Source organism: Microdochium trichocladiopsis, assembly GCF_020744255.1.
Source record: "Microdochium trichocladiopsis strain MPI-CAGE-CH-0230 chromosome Unknown B0I36scaffold_1, whole genome shotgun sequence".
Lineage (NCBI taxonomy): Eukaryota > Fungi > Ascomycota > Sordariomycetes > Xylariales > Microdochiaceae > Microdochium > Microdochium trichocladiopsis.
The window spans coordinates 627,461-649,648 of record NW_025763544.1 but is presented as its reverse complement, the minus strand read 5'-3'; the positions used below and the strand labels follow the sequence as shown (position 1 = coordinate 649,648).

Here is a 22,188-nt window from a genome sequence, read left to right as displayed (position 1 = left end):
AAGGTACAACAGTGTTCCCAAAAGTGCTGCGCAGATACCTGATCCTTCATCGCTGAGTCTTGGAAAGTATATACACTCAGTCTACATTGTACATATTGGGCTTGCTCCCCCTCTAGGGCGGCAGTTTGAGCGGGCGGGCCGCGTGTACTATTGCCATCACAGCCTCTGGCCTCTGAACGCTATTGACAAGATACTCAAACGGGCGCGTGCTCTCAAAACCATCTATTCTGTCATGAATAGCATCCGTGAACTGAGCTAAAGTGTTGGTCCTTGCACTGTCTGTGCTTGCTCATTGCGTGTGTCGGCCGGTGCCGATCTCTGGAGTGTCTGCTATGCTTGGAGAGAACAGGAGCGCTAAGGCATATTCTGGGCAGATTGTGAGCGGGGATAGCAGTGACGGCCGAGGGTGGGTGTTCGGGCTGCCAAGTCTGCCAAGGGGAAGTTGGGGGACAGGAGCAGCGATTGCAAGCAATGGCGCCAAGCAGTCCGTGCTTCCAGTCACGCGCCAGCCCCTGTTGGTTGTTGGCTGTTGGTTGTTGGCTGTTGGTTGTTGGCTGTTGGTTGTTGGCTGTTGGTTGTTGGTTGTCAGTGAGGGGAGAGAGAAAACCGTGGACTTGGGGGACAACCACCCGCTCTAGCTCACTTCAGCTCTTCCTTCGTTGGATCGCGAACAGCGTCGTAGTCCAAGACAAACTCCTGTTCAAAGCTGTCGCGATCGCTATGGAGCAGGGGAATATCGACGTTCCACGACTTCTTGCCCTGCCATGGGACCTGCGACACGCAATCTGGTCGCTCATCGTCCCCAACGCGGTCCACCTGTTCCCCTACGGAGAACGGCTGGCAGTCTCTGCCTGTGATCCCCCCCAGGTTCGGGACCCTCGACAATTCGGCGACGATACGCGTACAGGTAGCCTTTGGGGATACTCCTATGCCGACCGGCTGAGGAGCGGATGGGCCCTACACTGGCGATGCGAGGAACAACAAGGACATCGACTAGGTCCCAATGTGGAGGCCCTGATAATGACGTGCAAGGCTATGTATGTTCGCCGGACGTATAATGCCATTCAGTACATACTAGAGATTAAGGCTGACATCCAAGAAATTTACAGATTTCGTGATATTATCGAGATCCTAGCTGAGGCTCAGGTCCACGTTATTGGCTTGGACACGCTCGAAAAGCTGCTTCTGTCCCCCGAACAAGTGGGGAATGAGCGCACAAGAGAGCGTCGGGGACCGAGCTTTCATGCACCCTCCGTCAATGTCGTGGAAGCACTTATGAGGCCGAGGAAAGTCTACATTATTCTAAAGGTACCCGGCGCTTTCTGCAGAGCCCTCGGGAAGTCAGGGGTCATTGCCGCCACTCCCGCAACATCGACCACGGGGAACACAGAGGAGTATCAGAATCTGCACCAACTCGTGGACTCCTGGAGGCGAATAGGAGAAATACTATCAAGGCTCTCAAGTTTGATACGCGTGGACGTCTGGATAGACCACTTATCGCCCGAGAAGTGGGCAACGTTTAACGAGAGGGCGATTGTCGACCCCCTCGCGGCGTTCGCCCGTAAGTATAGAGGCGAGATAAACACCACCGTCCACCTACCGTATCTTCATCCGCTATACGAGCGGACGGACTTGCACTTTACCGATGCCAGCGCAGACGGCCTGTGCATTGAACGCTTTGCCCGGCAGCGTAGCTTTGTGCAGCCCCACGACGAGCAAGCCCGCCTCGACGACTTCCATAACGACTTCCAAAATTACCACGGCAACTTATACATCACGGAAGCCCGCTTTGCACCCACTGACGACGTTAATGACTTTCCATACCTAGCGAGATTCGCTGAGTTTTGGAGGTTCTCAACGATTAAAGAGCTAGCTGATGCAGAGCGCTTGCTGATCCGACAGGGCGTGGATGTCCACGCGGGGAATGCGGTGTTTGAGCACCTTATGCGCATTATTGAAGAAGAAATTAGCGAGCACCCCTGGCCGCCACGGGTATTTCCGGGGAGCGAGATATGGCGTGAGTTCTATCGCAAGTACAACACGTCCGAGCAGTATGTTATCGACGAGTACCAGGGCGGGCTTGGTGGTTACACCAACGGAGGTGACATTTAGAAGAAAACAAAAGGAGGCTTCCGGCCAACCCACTGACGGCCCAGGCAGACAGGTCTGCAGTAGTCAGGAAATCGTCCTATTATGCGAAGGAAGTTGACATCATGACTTCGATGCGTCTCGTCCAGGTATGGATGCTCTCTTGTAACAACCATCATCCAACACTTCAACCTACTTCTAGGTGTTGACTATAGTGGGAAAGCCTGCACAACTGCAACTCACGAATATAGACTGTAGAGAAATGATGTTAGGTTTTATATACATTCAGTAACACTTTATCATATGGCTAAGGGGCATATGACTACCTCCTTACTGTTGCTGTGCCTTACAAGCTTTGAAGCCCAGGACACCACTGTGGAAGCCTCTACGAACTCCTCCTTATAAGCGCTTCCAGTTATAACAGTGGCTCTCTCCATTCTTGATATCAGTAGAAATGCAAGAATATCTCGCTGAGCCAGGCAAACCCGCCGTAGGACCCTTCCGGCCATGTCCGCGAAGAGCATGGTATGGGCAAATTCGCGCTCGTCAACATGGTACGCCGCCGCCCAGGCCTTCGAAAGCAGCGCTAGAATGGCGACGGTATCTAGGGAGGTTCTAGTCATCTACAGATCCCATGGAGTCGAGGTAAACGCCATGAAAGGTCACGTACCAGAGCGCACCCTGCCACCGGGCAGTATTGAAAGTCTCGAAGAGCTGACGGATTGATAACATCCCATGTATCCCCCCTTCCAACGCTGCCTGTTCGCTGAACAACGAACAGAGATCTATACCGTTCGGCCGGCCGGTGGGCTTCCTGAAGTCCTCGGGGTTGGCATTGCAGTTGATTTCGACAGCCGCATTCCAAGCACCATGATCCATCGCAACTGCAGGGTCCAGGATCGGGAAGACACGGAAGAGCAGGAGTCAGGCACGAATTCGAGATATGTGCGAAACTTCAGCACCGAGCATAGTCCGCAGCTGGTATTTATCGAGCTGGACAGCGCTAAAAATAACGACGGTAGTCACTGTATTACCAGTGGAGCACTGTTCTGCAGTCGAGTTGTACCAGCCGATTCGGTCGAGGTTGGCGGACGTGCTAGACATCGCCGAGGTGCACTGCCGTTTTGAGGAGCCTATGTTAGGGGCCGAGCCTCTCTGTGCCTGCTATTGTCGTGCACCGCGATTCCAAGTCCGAGAATCTGTTGGCCACGACTTTTTGGGCAGGCATCTGGAAAGGGTAAGCTGATTTTGGCTGCAGCCAGAGGTACCAGAGCAACGAGGAGCCTGCTCTGGTGAACAAAAGTAGAAACAGTAGTGTTGCGGCTACCGCCCTTGCTCGTTTCTGGTATCAGAGGGTCAGAGCGATACAACGCCCATGAACAGAACTTCCACGATAGGTTCAAAGGCCTCGGGTGGCTAAGATCTGTGCCTGAGGCGTCATATGCGCTTTGCGGGACAACTTTAGCCAGCGCCGAGGATGCAGGATCATTATTACGTGCCGCACATCAAGTGTTGCCCAAGGGCAGCGGACTATCTGCCGGCCGAGTCGGCAAGGCTGCTACATATCTGTCTCCATTCTTTGCCGCTTGCATGGTTGCACACATCCACGTGCAGGAGGTGCTGATACATATATGGGATGAGTGTCAAACTGGATTGTGCTGCATGCTTGCTCCCGTGCCCAGACGACGGATCACAGTGACTCATTCCTTCAACAAGGACTGGGCCAGTTCCATCCCGCTATGCGCTCTATTCAGCTCGTCAACCACAACATCGCGTCCTACAGCCCTCTAGAAGACTTGACTCGATCCTCTCCCGAATCACAGACCACAAACCCGGGCCACAATGGCGGACATTGGAGGCCATTGCGCCACGGGGATTGGCAGCCTTCCTACCGAGCTTTTCTTGGAGATTATCTCCGACATGACGACCCGAGACCTGAAAGCGCTTCGCGTGGCTCTGTTTCCTTACTTTGGTGGTGCCGAGAACTACCACAAGACGCAATAGGACCGGACTATTGTGCTGCGCTTATTTGGGTGCGTGCGACTGTCCAAACTGAAGACTGATCGCAACAATTTTCTCAGCATCGCCTCACGACCCCATCTGGCCACAGCAGTGCGGACTCTCGAGTGGCACGAGCTTCCAATTACAGCTTACCGCAATGGTACACAACTCACTGATTTCGGGATGACACTCGCAGAGGTGTACCGCTGGTATAAGAACTTGTGCCGGATTGAGCCGTGGAGCCCCTTCGACAAGAAGGCCCCGCGCTTTACGCAGTCCCGTTATATGGAACGGCTCCGCGGCTTTCACCAAGCATTCACGGCTGCCATCAGCGCCATGCCCCATCTCGACACGTTCCGAATGCAATCAGCCGACCACGGTCAAATACTGGGCACCATAGGGCGCACCCCAGTCCTCGTCCAGGACATTGACACAGATGTTGGATACAAACGCAGCTATAGGCGGCTGTTGCTTGGGGTGCAAGACTTCTTCCACAACGCCTTGGAGGCTAAAGCATCCAGGATCTCTCGTGTCCCAAGTACATGCGCTTCGATCACCTACTGCACAAGGACGTCGTCACTCGGGCCGCCCCCAGCCGACATCACCTACTTTGGTGCTGTGTCCGGCCAGCCGTTCCAGTCCATGACTTCCGTCGAGCTTGCTCTGGCTAACGTTGGGCAGGAAACCATGAAACGGACCCTGTCAGCCCTTCTCCATGCTCGCCAGCTTCGGACCCTCCAGCTGAAGTACGCCAAAGGCACAGAAGGTGGACGCACATCAAAAGGCTCTGCAGAGACTGGACGCACGATTGTCGAATTCTTCAAGGAACGGGGATCGGGCTGGCCTCCCCTTAAGGCATTAAGCCTGGAAGATATGAATCTCTCGTCTCGAGTGCACATCGCGCTTGTCACGCTGCACAAGGCAACCCTGTGCAGCCTGCGCCTCGTCAATTGTGGTCTGACCTTGGCCGATGTCAACGATCTAGCTCCGATAGACGGCTTGCGCTTGCAGACGGTCGAGATACAAGAACCTCGTGGCGAACCGCAGGAGATTGAGCACGACCACCAGCTGTGCATTCTCACCCGCTGGAAGAAGCGAGTCCCGCTCCAAGGACAAGCTGCGGCCAACCATGAAGACTTGGTCATCCGCACTACCGATCCCAACGAGGAGCTCTCCGAGGACGCGAATGAGGACTCTCATCCTAACTGGGAGAACCCAGACCGCAATTTCATCTGGGCCGCTCTGTACCGCAGGCCCTTCCGATTCTACAGAGAGCGGTATGCACGATGCTGGCACTGGGGCAGGAGGACCACCTCGGGCCCGATCCATTTCTGGCCATCAGATGACGAGAGCGGTCGGCCGACGTCGTTGTGGAAGTTCACGCACGGCGCCACCGGCGAGGTCCGGTTCGGCGACAACCCACTCGAGTACTGGGACGCATGGGACGAGGAAGACGGTAGCGCTGACATCGCCGAGCCGACGCCCTACGACCACGCCTTCCTGTGCTACGTGTCGGATGTCAGCGACAACGAATGGGGACAGCCCCCCAAGGAAGAAGCGGTGCCGCGAAATCGAGAAACCACGAAGTTCACCAAGAGGATGCAGGACGAGCTTGAACGCCATAGACTCCTGCCGGTATCTGACTAGGTCGATGGTTAGATGGCGGCCACCACACAGACTCATAGGATATGAGGGGGACGGAATCTCCATGTGTCTAATGTCTATCAAGCTACGCCGGGAACACGAAAGGACGAAAGAAGCAGCGTGTAGAGGGCTGTTATGTGCACGCCAAGGAGGAGCTCGAGCGATTGGCATCCCTGTCTGGAAGAAACATGGCAAGTATTGGCGGTAGAATAGTTCTGTAGAGCTGGACGTGCATGTCCACGAACTCCCTTACGAAAGAAGACCAAAGGAACAAGTTACTCCATATTGCGCTGAAAAGAGGCGAGCATCGTTGAGTGGGCCGCAGTGCGGCAATGATCCGAAAAAGAAAACCATGGCAAACGCTGTCGTTGGATAATTCAGTAGAGCCGGGCGTGCAAGACCCCCAAACCCATTTATGGGGGGCAACCCAAGTGAGTACGGGGCACTGTGATTGTAAGAGACTGCCATGGTTCAGGTGAGCAGGCATGACGATCTGATTTGATAATGCGCAGAATGTGCGATTGCATTTTTCGCATGGGGGTATCTTCGGCCTCTTCTGCTTCTTCTATGATCAGATCTCATATTCTTACAAACCCTTTGCGCTTTTCCGGATGTCCAACCTTCTTGATACAATATTATTACAGCGCCTAAGTGACATTTTGTTTTGGTTCACCTCCCAGCCTATGTATACATCATGAACCCTTAATAAAAATAGCCCCAACATCATCATGGCTGCGGCTCAGCCTCGATCTTTTTCGGAATCAGGTGCTCCGCCATGGCGATCGCGCCCTCGATGTCGTTCTTGTTGAACAGGAACAGGCCCTGGATAGCCGCCGTGCTGGTCCTCGGACCGATGGGCTTCTCGCCACCACCACCAGCGACGTCTGTACCAGACTCGCCCTCCCCAGATTGCGACAGTGAAGTGCTGCTGCTGCTGCTGCTGCTGAACAGCCCAAGCTCGTCAAGTCTCTTGAGGAAGCGCTCACGGTTGACCCCCTGGGTGTCGACATCCCCGTAGAACCGATCCCACATCTGGCCTGCCTGGTACCGTGACGCCTCGCCGATGCGCAGCATCAGGTCCACCCGGCCGGGCCGGATCAGCGCGGGATCGAGCCTCTCGATGTGGTTGGTGGTGAGGAACGCGATCCGCTCCTCGCCGGCGGACAGGCCGTCCAGGGCGTTGAGGAGGCCTGAGAAGGTGACGGTGCCGCCAGCGTACCCGTCCTCGTCGCGCCGGCGGCGGTTGACAAAGGCCGAGTCGGCGTCCTCGAGGAGCAGGATCGTGCGCTCGGGGAGCTTGGTGAGCAGGAAGGCCAGCTTGTCATCGGTGACGCCGACCTCGCTCAGGTTGACCATGGCCACGCCGTAGTCGAGCTCGCCGGCCAGGGCCTGGATGAAGGAGCTCTTGCCGCTGCCGGGCGGGCCGTAGAGCAGGTAGCCCCTGCGGTACGGGATCCCGCGGTCCGCGTACCACGACCTGCGGTTCAGGAAGTCCCTGACGTCGGCGACGATGCCCTCCTTGACGCCCTTGTCGAGCACCACGCTGTGCAGGGGCCGTTTTATGCGCGGCTGGCCCAGGGGCACCCAGTCAAAGTTGCGCACCGAGTAGACGACCGTCTTGCCCTCGTGCGCCTGCAGCGCGAGCTGCCGGGCCTCGGTGAAGACGTGCTCAAAGATGTGGCGGTGGCTGTAGAGCGTCGTGAGCTCGAGGGTCTCGTGGGGCTCGCCCGTGTTGAGCTTTGCGGTCGACTGCTTCTCGCGGTTCACGGCGATGTAGGCGCCCTTGTAGTGCACAATGTGCCGCCCGTAGCCGGGCTGCAGGAAGAAGCTGGCGTGCGTCGGGCCGTTGGGGGTCGAGGAGGTCGTGGTGGTGACGGACAGCTTGTTGATCCGCGTGAGCTTCTTGGCGAGGAACGACGTCTGCTGCCGCGGCTCCGACAGCCAGGCGAGCACCCACGGATACGCAGGGTCCTGGCGGCTGATCTCGACATTGACGAGCATGCGCCGCCGCAAGAGACCCCCTGCGCTCACGACGCCCTTGCGGGCGAAGGCGAGGACCGCGCCGAGGGACGCGAGGCCAAAGCCGCCCGCAAAGACGGGGTTCGAGACCAGCTCATTGAGGTTGAGCAGCGAGGTCGCTGTGGCGGTGGTGGTCGTGTCGGGAGACGCCATGCCGGCTGGTGTCGCTAGCTGTTGTCGTCAGGCTAGCCCATCGGTGTCGTCAAGGGCGCAGTCGAGAGTGCCCGGATTGCGTTCAGGAGGTGCTGTCGAGGAGCTTGTGGTGATCCTTGGCGATACTCGATTAACGACAAGCCGCCAAAAAAGTTCCAAAGTTGGATGGAGCATGTCGAGGGGCTCTCCCAGAATGATGACTAAGCATACCGCAGAAGTGCATGTGACGGAGCACTGATGGGAGGTCGAGCAGCTGGAAGTTGAGACAGACAAAGCGCTTCATATTCATGATTGATTGTCGGACAGGTCACAAAGCATGCTTTCACTGGCAATTATCAAGACCACAATGTACAAGACGGAAAACTGGATGTGCTGGAGTGAATTTCAATGGTGATTCAAGTACAACTAATGGACGCTGCCATCTAAACTTCCGTGATGTCCGCTTTGTGTATCATGAAACCTTGCCCAAAAGTCTTGCCTCTCTTTCTGCGCAACAAAACCCTTTTCCATCTTACTGAGGCGCGCCCCGACCAGCACCACCAGCACCAGCACCAGGGCCACCAGCACCGCCCATGAAGTTGCGTGCCATGTCGGCAATGTTGGGGTCGTTCATGAGGCTGGCCATGTCGGGCATGCCGCCGCCGCTGCCGAACTGCTCGGCCATCTGCCGCAGCCGCGGGTTGCTCATCAGGTTGTTCATCATGTCCGGGTTCGACATGAGGTTCTGCGCCATGCTGGCAAACATGGGGTTGCTCATGATGCTGCTCAGGTCTGGCATGCCGCCGGCACCGCCGCCGGGCCCACCAGCTCCACCGAACATGCTCGCCAGGCTTCCCAGGTCGGGCATGCCACCAGCGCCAGCTCCGGGGCTGCCGCGCGCCGCAGGCGATGTGGGACTGCTGCTGTCGGCCTCGAGCTCGTCGACGCGGCGTTTGGCCGTCTCGTAGCCTTTCTTCATGGCCTCGGACCCGCCGTTGCCCTCGTTGTCAATGCCGGCCTGGTACGCCTCCATGGCGCCCCTGGCGTCGCCGAGCGCGAAGCGCGCGAGTCCGAGCCGCGACCAGGCCTTGGTGTACTTGGGGTCGATGTCGACGGCCGCCTCGGCGTCGGCGCGCGCCGACTCGTGGTCCTTGAGCGCAGAGTACGCGGCCGCGCGGTTCGAGAGGAAAATGGCGTTGCCGGGGTGCAGCGCGAGCGCCTGCGAGTAGAGGTCGATGGCGGTCTGGTAGTCCTGTTGGCTCATCGCGCGGTTGCCCTGGCCCTTGAGGCCCTCGGCCTTCTTCTTGTCCTCCTCGCTCACGGTAGTGGGCGGCGCAGCCGCGGTCGACGATGACGATGTCGAGCCAGCGGCAGGCTTGGCGGTGGTCTTGAGCTTCTCGTAGACGCCATAGATCTGGGTGAGGTTTTGGCTGCCGATGGCGCTCTGGACAGCCGCTGTGTCGGCGGGGTCGACCTTGAAAGACTCGGCGATGCAGTTGACGGCAACCTCGATGTTGTCCTTGTCGTCGACAGGGAGAGTGCCGTCAGAGACCGACGTGTTGAGGAAGTCGCAGATGGCCAGAGCCAGGCGCTGCTTTGATGTTAACGACGACATGTTGCGTGGTCTGCGTAGGACTGTCGAGGCTTGTGGGGGAGAGGGCAGGATGGCGAAGGACAAAGGACTGTTGCTGGACGCCGCTCTGTGTTTATTCTTTCGTCAGGTGCTTCACCACGCATCTGAGAAAGGACCCCTCACCAGCGACCCCACCTCCACCGCCCAGGTGCTTCTAGATGGGTCGCTGCGAGCCAACCCCCCAGCGGCTCTCCCCCACTTGGGGCTGCTCCTATGCGCCATACAGCTCGAGCCTGGAGGTAGGGATCAGCGCTCAAGATGTGGATTCTCGTTCGCTCACGATTGCCCAAATCGGGCTTGGCGACTATGGCTGACAGGTACTGCTTAAATTACCACTATTTTCTTTCTATTGCGTGTCTATCTGACATCTGGATGTCTATAACTATGCAGGTCCAAAAGGATTGAAGCCCGTTGGCTTGCTAACTCTGTTTTGCAGACTCCAAGAACCGTGTGTCTCATAAAGATAGAGGGTAGTGCAGTTTCGACTGCAAGGTGACGCCCCTCGGGCACCACCGTACTATGGACACCAGAAATGACCCATTCTCTGTGTCTGGATACCTCAAAATGAAGAATCAAGATTCTGTTTTGTTCTTCTTGCTGCTTTCAGCCTGTGGATTTGAGCTGGTGCGTTTTCCTCTTCCCCGGTAGTTGTATCGTCCTCCACGGCCTCGTCCACTTGCTCGGCGACGAGACTGGCTAGTCTGCTGTAACGTCTGAGCCGGTGTAACTGGTGCTGCAGGTGACGAGAGCTTCAGGGCTGTCAACGGCTGACTCGCTGATCGAGTGGCCTCTTCCGAATGACTTTCCGGTACTGGTGCAGACAGAGACTGTGTCCGCGTCGCTCGTCGCGTTGGTGCTTCGCTCTTCTGATCGAACGCGTCTGCGTTGTTCGTAGCCGGCGAAAGGCTCAGTAGATCCTCGTCGACATATTCACAATCTTTGGTCTTGGTGGGTGAGGCACATTCAATGGAGGCAACTTGCAAGTCACGGGGTGCTGCTGCGGAACGAGGTGTGAACTCCGGTGCGTCAGGATTCAACTTTGAACCCTGCGTGAATCGAGTTAGTATCAGTCAAATAATCAACGATTGTTTGACGATTCTACCTCTCTTCGGTGCCCCTTGGGAGTCTTCGTCACCTGTTCGTTAGCATCATCACCCGTTTTTTTCTTGTTGTCGCTCTCAACCTTGGCCTCCTTCGGCTTCACAAAGATCTGCTTCGACCACAACTCGGCATACTTGCCATCCTTGGCGATGAGATCTTCGTGGTTTCCGTGCTCCACAATCTCACCGTCGGCGACGACAAAAATTACGTCGGCGTTCATGACAGTAGACAGTCGATGACTGCACAAATCTCAGCTGGCGTCCACAGATGAAGTAATGAGCTGGCGGCGAAAAGGGGGACTTACGCGACAATGAAGGTAGTGCGGCCTTCGCAGAGAATTTGGAGACCATCCTGAATCTTCTGCTCGGTGTCCGTATCAACCGAACTGGTGGCTTCGTCTAGTAGCACGATATCTGGTCGCTTCAAGATAGCTCTGGCAATGGCAATGCGTTGCAGCTCCCCGCCCGAGAGTTTTCTGAAATGCACATGTTAGCAGGTGTGGCGCCTTCGATGGATTACGAGCAAAGACTCACACTCCACGCTCTCCAACCCGTGTTTGGTAGCCATCTGTGAACCCCATAATCTGCTCGTGAATGGCAGCAGCTTTGCATGCTGCATAGATCTCTTCGTCCGTCGCTGTCAAGCGTGCGTAGCGGATGTTGTTGATCACGGTGTCATCAAACAAGATCGGAGCCTGAGGCACGATGCCGATTGACTGACGCAAACTGCTCACGAAACACAGCGATCAATACACGCACCGTCAACAGCAATTGGTCGGGTTGGCAATGCTTACCTTGACAGGGTCACATCGCGGATGTCTTGCCCGTCGATCAGGATAGATCCGCCGCTCACATCGTAGAAACGATCCAACACCTTGAGAATGGTGGACTTTCCCGCACCGGTCGCACCAACGAATGCTGCAGTTGTGCCGGAAGGGACGCACATGTTCACGCTCTTCAAGATGTCCTTCTTCTTGTCGTAGCTGAAACTAACGTCCCGGAGCTCCACTTGCCCACCGTTGAGCTTGAGGGGCTTCGCATCAGGCCTGTCCATCACAGTAGGCTTCGTGAGCATCACTTCCAAAAGGCGCTCTGCGTGCACGAGATCTTGGCTGATGCTACGGCCAAGCGACGAGAAGAACTGGAGCGGGCCTGTGAGCTGAGACCAGTAAGTGAGAAGCATGAAGAAGTCTCCAGGAGTAGCTTGGCCGTTGGTAATTTGGTAGACCGCGAGGAAAGCGCCGGCGAGGAGGCCAGCGAGCAGAATGAGATACTGAAGCGCCTGGCGCAGCAGATACCCAACGTAGATCGATTTGATTGCAGTCACGGAGTTGCTGACCGCGACGCCGTAACGTTCTTCTTCATAGGGCACCTGATTGAAGGCACTGACAGTGTGCCAACCCTGGATGCCCGCTTGGCGGACGTAGTGCTCCTCAAAGTAACTGGCGGAGTCTTTAGTTTCGAGCTCAGGCTCACTGCGGGTGAGGGCAACTTACGCTTTGACCATCTTCTTTCTCCTGTTCTGAAATCCAGCTATCATGCGAGCTGCGGCCTGAATGAACGCCAATCCAGTCGCCACGGTAATGAAGCCTTCGTAGGCACCAAACTTGCTGGAAAGGTAGCTAAAGGCGACGACTAAGTCTATCATCATTGGGATTGCCCGGAAGCAGAGTGATTCGAGCATGTTTGAGATGGAGGTACCGTGAGAGATTGCGACGATCAAGTCTGATGAGCTCTTCGAATCGTGGAACTCGGATGAAAGGTTCATCACATGCGAGTAAGCGGCGGTGGAGATGGCCTCCTGGGAATAGTACTCGACCGGAAGCCAGAAGAATTGGCGTACCAGGCTGAGTCCCGCCTCGGAGGCCAGGAGTCGGAGGCCTGCGAAGATCATAACCTGCACCCACGGGTTCTGACCAGAAAAGCCGCTCAGGCTGTCCATGACAGCACCGAGCTGACGAGGAATGAGAAAGTTGAGAGCATTACCAGCGAGTAGGCAGACTCCAACCAATACTGCATTTGCCTGTAGGCGGCGATTGTTAACTGGCCAAACATAAGGAAAGAACACCATGAAGCCCTTGATGTATGCGAACCAGCTTCCTTCGCTCTTGAGTCGTTTCTCCATCTGCTCGCGAGCAATGCGCTCTTGTCGCTCCCACGGCGACTCTGGATCGCTGGGCGAGTTGACCGTCTCCGTGTTGTTGGCCTCTGTGTTTGTCGTTTCCGTGTTCGTCCCGTAGCCACTGTCTGCGGAACAGTCACCATCTGAGCTGTGGTCCGGCTTGGGAAGGAGGAGAGTCCGTTCTTCATCGGTCGCCATCTCATTGGCATAACCCCCCAAGAACAAGAAGGCTAGTACCATTGCAAGCAGAATGACGAACCGGAGGACTGCGATCGCCAAGGAGACGGTGTACCAGTCGGACCTGGCAGTGTCCTTGTTGTGGGCAAGGATCTCGGTTACAAAGACGGCAGGCTCCATGGCGATGGCGATGAGCCAAGGCCCGTAGTATGGGTACCATACTGGAGACGCCGTGCTACTGAGGGAGTTTTGCTGGATGCCGAATACTAAAATGCAGGACAGAAGTCCAATGATAGTGTCCTGGGTGGGCCAAACGTCGTGAGATGCGATGGTGGCAAGCTTGGTGAGCAGCTGTGCGAGGAAGCAGAGGACGAAGGCGGCATATAGCCAGACGATGGCTGTCCGGCGAGCATGGACGGTGGTGGCGTCGGTTGCAGTCGTTTGTAGCGTGCAAATGGAGATGGAGGAAGCGACCGCGAAATACAAGAACGAGATCACTGGGTAGGCGTAGTGGAGCGAGCAGAGCAGCCACGACAGCTGCTCGTCCCCAATCATGGCATTGTCCATGGAAGCCGAGGCTAGCGATTGTCTGTGAGGAGGATCTTGGACGCGAGGATTGAATGAGACAAGTAGACAAATCTGAAGCAAACGGCGTGATTCTTGGGTTTATCTGTGGGCAATGTTAGCATCTTGTCGAAAAGGTCGTGCCTCCGGCCAGTCGCTGATGTGAATGCATTTGTGGTCATGTGAGGGTCAGTGGTGGCAGGATGATTTGAGCCTCAGCAGGCTTTACTGAGATCGTGTTGTCCGACAGATGTAACGCTGAGAGGGCAACTTGCTCTATGAGGAAAGGCACACTGGTGATTCTCCAAGAACGAGTGGCTGGCGGGCTACCCGCCTGGTCCGACAAGGCTGAGCGAGCGTCGTGCGTTCGGTCCCAAATTTGGAATTTTGAGGTGGTACAGTACCCGGTGGCGGATGAAGGGAGTGTGGTAGCTCAGGCCGACGATATGGTCCCGTGACGACGACGTAGCAAAGAATGCACGCAGGCATGTCCAGGCAACGACGTGAGCCCCAGCATGGGAAGCTTGAACGGGCCCGAGCTGATGCCGCGACAGGTGCGGAGAACCGTTCCTGCCGGGGGTGATGCGAACGATTGAGGCGGCCACGATGCGGCGCACTTGCTCGACCTGGGTGCAGATGTGTGTGTGTGTGTGTGTGTGCACTGGAAGGTCCTCGCTCACCAGGCGGAACAGGCACGGAATAGGGCGGGTGGGATTTAAAAGCGACGAAAGCAGAAAGAGGGGAGCAGTGGCGAGGAAAGAAGACCGACCTTGACGTATGTCCAGGCATTGCCGTCGCAGCATGCGTGGGTTACACGGCGTGAGTAAAGGAGCGGACGATGCCAGCACAGCGGCGACGACGAGCAGTCGGCAGGGCGTCGCTGGGCGGGATCAGCAGGCTGAGGTGACACGGGCGCCTGGAGTCGCCGTATTGCGTGCACGCACGTCGTTGCAGATATCTGACAGGGCGCCGATGGTGGTGAGGTGCGGGTGGTGGTGGTTGAGAGTCAAGCAGCAGGCTGCCTGTCCCTGGCGGCCGGGACTGGGTGACTAGGCCTTGGCCAGGCGGGTGCATGCAAGTTCACGCGTGCGTGCGTGTATGTGTGCGTGTGTGCGCGTGTGCGTGTGCGAGATTGCCAGTGACGGCACTGTGGCGGTGGCAGGTCGTGCTGGCAAGTGTTGGGCGAGTCGTGGCGACCCCGTGACTGCCGGCCGCGATGCAAGGCAGCCTTGGAACCCTTTGAGAGGTAAGCCCTGGATGACAGCGTGACGCACCTCACAGTCAGAGCACACGGCGGCCTCTGCTGCTGCAAGTGGTGAGCAGGCGAGCAGGCAGCGCGAGTGAGGGTGAGTGAGGCTGCGGCTGATTGGGCGTTGTTGAGTCGTGGTGGGTGCGGAGCGTTTGCAGCTGCATGCAAGCCAAAATTGTGGTGATGCGGAGACAAAAATAGAGGCTGGAGGCGGTGGTGGTGGGAAATAGGCTGGGCCCGGGGGGACCTGTGAGCGCGGCGGCCAGGGCGGAATCAGTCATCCGGCCTTGGAGGTTTGTCCAGAATGAGATGAGGCCAGATTCAGGGGTCAAGTATGCTGGAGCAGACAACTAGCCAACAAGGTGGCGCGGGTGGCTATCGCGCCGTCACTCCAGCCCTTTGGGGGCAGGGCTCGGAAGCAGCCGACTGAGACAGGTCGGAGGCCAGATCGGCGACCAGAGCCCGGTGCGAAGAACCTGGTGCAATTGGACAACTGGGTGGCCGGCGGACACGCAGGCAGGCAGGCGGCAAAAGTCGCAACGGACAGACAAGACCAGAGCACTGGTGGCCAGCGGGAGCCCGTGCAGCCAAGTCCGTAGATATAAGCATTCTTAGCGACTGACAATATAGAGCATCGGAGGCCGGCCAGACCGCCAGAATGCCGGTGAGCCTGGAAGGGCCTCTCCCCGGGAAGGCCAGGCACGGAACGGCAGGCCGTGCGGTCGGACTGGTGGTGAGGTGCAGCACGGCAGGGGCTTGACCGGGCTTGCTCCCGCCGCCAGGGTCGCGTGGTGGGGTGCGTCGCGATGCTTCGCGGACCCTGTGGGCGGGCGCCGCCCCATCATGGCCCTCAGGAAGAGCACTCCACCGCCGAGCCTGCCCTCGTGTGCTCAAAGAGCTCGCGTGCAGTGTTTATACGTTTAGGAACTCATGCTGATCCGTGGCGGGAGGCGGCAAGGCAGACGTTGCGCGTTTCCCTCGGCGACAGGCTACCAATGTGTCGAATGCAGGAGCCTGACTGGCAACGGTCCAAGCCAAGTCCTTGCCCGTGGCTGAGACCAATGGGCTGATGAATAGGACTGACCGGTTCGGGGTCTTCACAAAGGTCCTCACAAAGGTGTTCACACAGCTGAAAATGTGACACAATGGCTGTCATATCTGCCGGCAATGTGATCGGGGTGAAGAGGTCTGGTAGAGCTCTGGATATACACACATGAGCGCAACCCGTCGAGCTGGATTCTCGTTCAAAGTTACGCCAGTATCCAATGTATAAGCTGTCACAGGCTGTGGGGGACGGTTCATCTTGCCCGCTGAAGCCTGCAAGGTTGCCAGTGTCAATGTCCAGTGACGCTTTCCCTTGCGGTTGCCAGACTCGGGCTCACATTTTGCACACTTCAACAAATCTCAACCCTCAGAAAGGTGGGATGATCTCTGCCGTTGCAAGCACCTGGCCGTGGAGACCGCTGTTGCACTGTTGCACAGGGTTCATCCGAAAATTGCACCGTAGGCAAAGCTCGGCACCCATGACCATGATTGGACGACACTTGCAGGGTCCGGCCATCCAAGCCTGTGTTGTGGCACGGCGGCGTCGACACGAGACGAGATGTCGGGACAGGTGGTTGGCGAGCTTGCCAGGGCACCAGGTGTGGCGATCCTCACCCCACGCCCAAGGGCCCCCCCTGTCGATAGCCACTGGAAATGGCACACCCCCGAGACAGGCAGCTGTTGAGTTGGCTGGGCACGCTTCACCCACGCCCTCACCGACTGGGGGCCTTTTCCTCGTCTTGGAACACGCCTCGGCCTCGGTCATGGACCATCTCTCATGCTTGTGTCTCTGCAGGTCCGCACCCAGTCTTGCACGCATGGCAATGCCAGCCGACCAGGCCTCTCTACCCCAGGCAGACCGCCTTCTCCAGAGCTCACCAGCACATTGCAAGACATTGAAACAGCGGGGCAACCGCAACGAAACGCGGTGTCACTAGAGGCACAGCATTGCTGATGATATTGAGCTGACCCTTCTAGGGCCAAATTCAACACGACCGCGAACCATAAGGGTGCCTACAGCACCACTCGTAAATAGGACAAGATCTGCTCGGGAGACCCCACGGTCCAGCCCGGGGACCAGCAGGGGTGCCCTATCTTGGATGGCCATTCAGAGCCTTGCCCGACAGCAAGCCGTATGTGCTTCTCGGACAGGATGAACGCTGGCTGGCCACGGAAGTCACATCCCGCGCGCAAATCTGTTGATAGCCCTGCAAATGGGAACTCAACATGGCAAGACTGCCTCCCTGCCTGACTGCCTGCCTCCCTGCCGAGCCAACAGCCATCATCACAACCCCCGCGACCTCAAGCCTCCCTCTCCTGCTGGCCTTCCCTCTCGCCGCCGTCGTCGCCGCCGCCAGGCACCTGCAAGAGCCTGTGCATGCCCATCCCGCGAGGCATCGACTCGACAAACTCGTTGCGCGCATACAGTTTCCTCCCGGGCGGATCCGCCGTCAGGGAGACGTAAGCCTGGCCCTTTGCGCCGTGCGAGTAGACGCGGTCGACGAGCCTCTTGACAATGGCGTCGCCCAGCCCGCGCCGCTGGTGCCCGGGGAGGACCGCCATGTCCGCAATGACAAAGTACCACCCGCCATCGCCAATGATGCGGCCCATGGCGACGGCCTTGCGCCCGGGCTTGCTGCTGGTGGTGTTGGTGTTGGTGCTGCTGCTGCTCGCTGGTGATTCGCCTGTTTGCACTCCGTTGGAGGAGGGCTGTGGCTGTGCGGTGCTGCTGCCGCCTTCTTGTTCTTCTGCACCCGCCTCTGCGGTTGTGATGTAGACTCCATACCAGCTGCCGCGGGGCACGGCGGCACCCTGCTCAGGGGACACGGGCGTGAGGCCCGAGAGTTTGCGTAGGTCGAGATACTCGGGGAGTGGCGGGTAGCCCTCGTGCAAGGTGTAGCCAGCGGGGAGGGCAGTAGCTCCGGCTGAGCTGGTGGTCTCGGTATTTTGTATTGTCATGGCGGTTGGCTGCAGGGCACTTGGCACGTTGTCGGAAAGCTGTGTTTGGTGGTGATTCTCTTTGCGGAGTGTGGATAATGCGGACCGTTGAGCTTGTTGCCCTGCTTGGGTGCTTGTCAATGCGACTTCTGCGGCGGCGCCGAGATGGACGTCAGCCTAGACCGTTTCTTATACAGAAGCCTAGCACTCCTATTTTGCAAGTGCGGACGCTACCTGCCTCAAGTTCACGGAGGCAAGTTGGGTCAGCCGGGTTCGAGTCCCGATCGGTACGCCGCAGCAGGTCAAGATCGAGTGCACAGACCCGCCCATCGCTCGCCTTCGTGGATTGAAGCAGAGGGGCAGAGTGACCGGCACCGACGAGCGGAGAAGGGCATGTAGTCGACACCGCCAGAGACGAACAACTAACCGGCCGGCCCTAGCCTTCTCCGCCTCCGACGTGTCGAGTCAGGGACTTGTCGGGCAAGAGCTAAGTCAAGCCGAAGCCGAGTTATCATGCCTGCGGCATGCGGCGTGGAAGCCTTGCCCTTTGGCCCCGTCCCCACCACGCCCGGTGACCAGACTCCTTCCCTCAGCCTTATCCACATAATACCAGGCAGAAGCTGAAAAGCTCCGAGTGAAAGCTACCCAAGGTAGCGGCAGCGCTGGACGTTGCTGGACTTTACTTTCTGTCTGGGCTCGGCCCGGGTCTGGGCCCACGCCGCTTGGTAAGCCTCGTGGTTTCTGCTCCGCTATGAGCATGGGGAGGGCCCTTGTGCTGACAAGCGCAAATTGGGGAATCCAGGCGCTTCGGTGCTTCCAATTGCTGACACGTAGATCCAACTTCAAGTTTCGGGGCGCGCGCAGCATGGTGTAATGTCTCGTGGGAAATAAATAGCCAAGGCTGTGCCGGGAGGCTGGTATCCGTTTCGTGAACTCGATCTTCATCCAAGGTGTTGACATTTTTTTTTTCTTCTGGCCTCGCAGCTCAGTTTCAGCTCAGAGTTGTCAGCATCCTTGCCGTGAGCTGTTGCTCTGCGTAAACCCCGCCGCCGCGGCGCGCACCCGTGAAACCGTCGACCGTGATCATCCAAACCACGCGATAAAGAACCGCCGAAAGCAATCGAAAGCAACAAGCCATTGCAAGCAATTAGGTTACCATCGAGTAACAATCATCCCTGGGACCGTTAAAAGAAGTGGCCGCAAGCGTGCGACGTTCGGGGCAAATCTCCGGCGTTGCGAGCGCACCTTGTGAGTTCGAAGCGAACGGCGAAACAAGATCGTCGTGGTCTGCACCAGTTTCCTTTGCGCCGATCAGCTTTCTCAGCGCACGACGCGCAGCTCAAACTCGGGGGGGAGAGAGAGGCCGCGCCAGGACTGGAGCCCCCGGCCCATCAACATCACCAATTTCGGGACTCCCAACCAAGGCCACACACACACACACACATTTTATCGCAATGGCGACGGAGGCCTCGCCACTGCTTTCCGGCGGTAGCGGGAACAACAAACGGACATCCACGGCCAACCAGAAGGTGTTCACCCGCCCCTTACCCAACGCCGTGACCTACGACCTGTCCACGCCCGACCAGGCCACGATCCGCCTGCCCCCCGGGTCGACCTGGACCTCGGGCCCGCACTGGCACGACACGCACACCGAGTTCCTCCAGGTCATCAAGGGCCGGGCAGAGGTCATCCTGGGGTTCCGCGGTCCCGGGGCGCGAGGTAGCAAGGGCAAAGGCAATGGCGGTCGGGATGGTAGTGCTGGTGCTGGTGGCGAGGTGGAGGAGGAGGAGGAAGACGAAGATGGAGAAGGAGTCACGGTCATGCCCGCGGTCACGCCGCTCGACGGCGTCGTGATTATCCCCCGCGGCACGGTGCACGAGTGGCGCCGCAGCCGTGCCCTGCTGTCGCGGTCGCCGCAGGGCGATGGCGAGGTTCAGCATGAGGAGGAGGAGGAGCTCGTCGTGAAGGAGTGGACGGACCCCAAGGACGGGCAGAAGGAGACATTCTTCCGCAATCTCAACGGGATCATACTGGACGCGCTCGCCGCCGAGGCTGAGCTGTCAAGGCCGAGAAGAGGCGGAGCGGGGCAAGCCGCGGAACAGGATGCTGAAGGCGGAGAGGAGGACGACAGTGAAGGGCCAAAGAGCTGGCGGATGCGCACGCTGGATCTCGAGCTGAACAACTTGTTCTGGCGGATGGATAACTGGCCGTTGGTCCTTGATCGTGATGGCGGCTGGCCTGGGTGGATGCATGGTCTGGCAACGAGGGCGGTCCTGCTTGGGTCGGTTGTGCTAGGGAAGATTCTAGGGTTCAAGGGAGTCTATGGGGAGTATGAGGCTCAGAGGTAGATAGGTCTACTTCGCATCAGGAAAAAAATTAATCTAATTCCAAATCTAACAATATAACTAACCTTCTTAGTGTAATCCGTGAAAACGCCCACCATGCTCTTCGCCAACGCCGGCCATATATAAACAGCTACGTTTTTTTGTCAACGAAGTTCCCGGGACCACTGATCATGTGCCCCGTCAATGTCTCCCTCATCATCATGGCTTCCTCCTCGCTCTGCGCCATGCTGCCGATCAGGGACAGGCGTTCCCGTCGGAGGCCCGGGCCGAGGGTCTGCCCAGTACCGCTTCCCCCCAGCCCACCCTGGGTCGGACTGGTTCGCGCACCGGGGCGACTCGTACTCGTCGACCGTGCCCATCGGCCACATTGGCACGATGCACACCTCGCTGAGCCCGCAGCCCGGCCGGCACTGCTTGAAGTGCGCCCAGTTGAGGGTGCTCACGAGCTCGCGCGCGAGGGACTTGGTTCTGGCGAGGGCGTCTTTTCGGGCGCGCGACTGTCGCGTTGCCGCTGCTGTCGTGGTCGCCTGGCCAACGTCGTCGTCTTGCGAGAATGAGGCATCTGCAGCGATCGAGGAGTCTGCGGCAGTGATGACGGTGTGCATGTGTATCAGCGTCTTGCAGATGTCTCCTGTGACACGGGTAAACGCGACGTGGATCAGGCGGTCAGCCTCAGTGGCATGCATGCTGCGAGATATGGCGGCAAGGTCCGGAATATAGAAGTGCGTACACCTCTTGATCGCTGCGTCCATGTCTGGCTCCTGCTGCGTCGGCTGAGAAGATGAGTAGTCAATGAACAGCGTCATCAGGAACACAATCTCCTCCCTCATGAGTTCCAGGTCGTCGATCTCTTCAGCCATGAACCTGATGCGATCACCGTACCGCCCGACAATCATGTCTGAGATGCTCTGCCAGTCTATTGACGGTGGCATCAACAGGGAGTCTTTGCGATGGCGTTTGGCAATGGTATCGAGGAGGTACGTCTTGATCGCCTTGCGCTCGGGGGCCGTGACGTTGAGAAGGCGGGGCAAGTCCGGCCGCGTGGGATCCGGGTTGGACAGGTCCACGGGGAAGAAGAAGGCAGACACCATGGAGGAGTAATCGATAGACACTCGGCCGCCTCCGATGCCGTGGTACCGCTCCGAAATACCACGCAGATACTCCAGGCTCCCGAAGCTCCCAAAAGGCGCATGTGGGTGGTCCTGGCCCGGAGGTTGCTGCCCTGGTGTGGGAAAGCTGCGGGCTGGCCGCTGGAGTGCTTGCACCTGTTCGAATCCATCAGAGAAGTCGCACTTGATGACCTCGAAGCCGGCTTCCATGCGGATGGCGCCCTGCAGGCCCCATTCCTTGCAGAGGGAACAGATGTCTGCAGCCCGGCCGACCTCGTCAAAAGGGCCGGAAGGTCGTGGAGGTTCCTCTTCTCCGTCACGGGCTGGCACCTGGCCACGACGCCGGAGCTCCGACAGGCCGTCATCGCCGTTGTGACCGTGTTGTGGTGCGTGGTCATGCACCTCGGCGTGCAGATGCTCAGACTGGTTCTCGAGAGCCCGCAGGACGTAGTCTTGCAAGTCGAGCGTGCCCATGGCGGTCTTGCCGGCACCCATGCCGTCGACATACAGGAACGTCATGGGCTTTGTGGTGCGGTAGGTGTGGAGATATCCGCCCGCAGCGGGGTCTGCGGCCGGACGTCTCCTCCTGGGCCGCGCAAACTGCTCTGCATGCTCAATTTCAAAGGCCACCCAGTCTGGACGGCCGAGGGGCGTGTCTGGACTGTCGTTGCCGTGGTGCAGCAGCACGTTCTCGGGGATGCGTGCGAGGAAGAAGGACATGCCGTTGTGGTGGAGGGAGGACCCCCACTGCCGCATGGCGTTGTGGACGGCATTGAAGATGTCGTGGGCGCGGTACCAGGCTGCGGCCTCGGTAGGGCCCAGCGCCAGAGTCGTCGAGGGCGTCGCCTCTGCCAGCGAGGCAACAAGGGCCCCGAGCAGTAGGCTGGTGTTGGCACGCCGGAGCCGCATCGTGACAGGCCAGAGTCGAATCTACGTACAGAGCAAGGGAGAAGTGGCAGGATGCCGGCCTGGTGCAGCCTTTATCTACACGATCGGAGCTTGAGGTCGAGGCCAGGCAAGTAA

The 22,188-nt window shown here is 58.1% G+C and overlaps 9 protein-coding genes across 9 annotated transcripts; 3 read left to right on the top strand and 6 right to left on the bottom strand.

The window, feature by feature from the left end:
• Positions 1-720: 720 nt before the first annotated feature.
• On the top strand, positions 721-2,112 carry B0I36DRAFT_357165 (uncharacterized protein; the record flags this gene model as incomplete). Its single annotated transcript, XM_046157760.1, has 2 exons — positions 721-1,037; positions 1,110-2,112. The coding sequence occupies 2 exons, from the start codon at positions 721-723 to the stop codon at positions 2,110-2,112; spliced, it is 1,320 nt and encodes a 439-aa protein (XP_046017828.1).
• Positions 2,113-2,823: 711 nt separating this feature from the next.
• On the top strand, positions 2,824-5,994 carry B0I36DRAFT_390407 (uncharacterized protein; the record flags this gene model as incomplete). The annotated part of the gene is made up of 4 exons (XM_046161391.1): positions 2,824-3,171; positions 3,231-3,325; positions 3,441-3,705; positions 4,093-5,994. The coding sequence occupies 4 exons, from the start codon at positions 2,824-2,826 to the stop codon at positions 5,734-5,736; spliced, it is 2,352 nt and encodes a 783-aa protein (XP_046017827.1). The 3' UTR covers positions 5,737-5,994.
• A 124-nt stretch (positions 5,995-6,118) lies between these two features.
• Positions 6,119-8,025, bottom strand: B0I36DRAFT_309254 (BCS1 N terminal-domain-containing protein). The gene has a single exon (XM_046152120.1). The coding sequence runs from the start codon at positions 7,903-7,905 to the stop codon at positions 6,460-6,462; it is 1,446 nt and encodes a 481-aa protein (XP_046017826.1). The 5' UTR covers positions 7,906-8,025; the 3' UTR covers positions 6,119-6,459.
• A 40-nt stretch (positions 8,026-8,065) lies between these two features.
• On the bottom strand, positions 8,066-9,663 carry B0I36DRAFT_309253 (TPR domain-containing protein). Its single transcript, XM_046152119.1, has one exon. The coding sequence runs from the start codon at positions 9,497-9,499 to the stop codon at positions 8,417-8,419; it is 1,083 nt and encodes a 360-aa protein (XP_046017825.1). The 5' UTR covers positions 9,500-9,663; the 3' UTR covers positions 8,066-8,416.
• A 932-nt stretch (positions 9,664-10,595) lies between these two features.
• On the bottom strand, positions 10,596-13,471 carry B0I36DRAFT_235306 (uncharacterized protein; the record flags this gene model as incomplete). Its single annotated transcript, XM_046149388.1, has 5 exons — positions 10,596-10,857; positions 10,923-11,093; positions 11,152-11,343; positions 11,412-12,059; positions 12,114-13,471. 5 exons carry the CDS (start codon positions 13,469-13,471, stop codon positions 10,596-10,598), a joined length of 2,631 nt encoding a protein of 876 aa, XP_046017824.1.
• Positions 13,472-13,575: 104 nt separating this feature from the next.
• B0I36DRAFT_309251 (uncharacterized protein) lies at positions 13,576-14,193 on the bottom strand. The gene has a single exon (XM_046152118.1). It carries the CDS (start codon positions 13,967-13,969, stop codon positions 13,757-13,759), a length of 213 nt encoding a protein of 70 aa, XP_046017823.1. The 5' UTR covers positions 13,970-14,193; the 3' UTR covers positions 13,576-13,756.
• A 2,708-nt stretch (positions 14,194-16,901) lies between these two features.
• Positions 16,902-17,932, bottom strand: B0I36DRAFT_1954 (uncharacterized protein). Its single transcript, XM_046148772.1, has one exon. It carries the CDS (start codon positions 17,730-17,732, stop codon positions 17,076-17,078), a length of 657 nt encoding a protein of 218 aa, XP_046017822.1. The 5' UTR covers positions 17,733-17,932; the 3' UTR covers positions 16,902-17,075.
• Positions 17,933-19,165: 1,233 nt separating this feature from the next.
• Positions 19,166-20,059, top strand: B0I36DRAFT_357160 (uncharacterized protein; the record flags this gene model as incomplete). The annotated part of the gene is made up of 1 exon (XM_046157759.1): positions 19,166-20,059. The coding sequence occupies one exon, from the start codon at positions 19,166-19,168 to the stop codon at positions 20,057-20,059; it is 894 nt and encodes a 297-aa protein (XP_046017821.1).
• Positions 20,060-20,117: 58 nt separating this feature from the next.
• B0I36DRAFT_309245 (uncharacterized protein) lies at positions 20,118-22,136 on the bottom strand. Its single transcript, XM_046152117.1, has one exon. The coding sequence runs from the start codon at positions 22,072-22,074 to the stop codon at positions 20,200-20,202; it is 1,875 nt and encodes a 624-aa protein (XP_046017820.1). The 5' UTR covers positions 22,075-22,136; the 3' UTR covers positions 20,118-20,199.
• Positions 22,137-22,188: the final 52 nt, after the last annotated feature.

What these genes read in the sequence shown, in the direction of transcription:
- B0I36DRAFT_309254 (XM_046152120.1), bottom strand. Translation starts at nt 7,905, where the DNA reads ATGGCGTCTCCCGACACGACCACCACCGCCACAGCGACCTCGCTGCTC.
- B0I36DRAFT_309253 (XM_046152119.1), bottom strand. Translation starts at nt 9,499, where the DNA reads ATGTCGTCGTTAACATCAAAGCAGCGCCTGGCTCTGGCCATCTGCGAC.
- B0I36DRAFT_309251 (XM_046152118.1), bottom strand. Translation starts at nt 13,969, where the DNA reads ATGCCTGCGTGCATTCTTTGCTACGTCGTCGTCACGGGACCATATCGT.
- B0I36DRAFT_1954 (XM_046148772.1), bottom strand. Translation starts at nt 17,732, where the DNA reads ATGACAATACAAAATACCGAGACCACCAGCTCAGCCGGAGCTACTGCC.
- B0I36DRAFT_309245 (XM_046152117.1), bottom strand. Translation starts at nt 22,074, where the DNA reads ATGCGGCTCCGGCGTGCCAACACCAGCCTACTGCTCGGGGCCCTTGTT.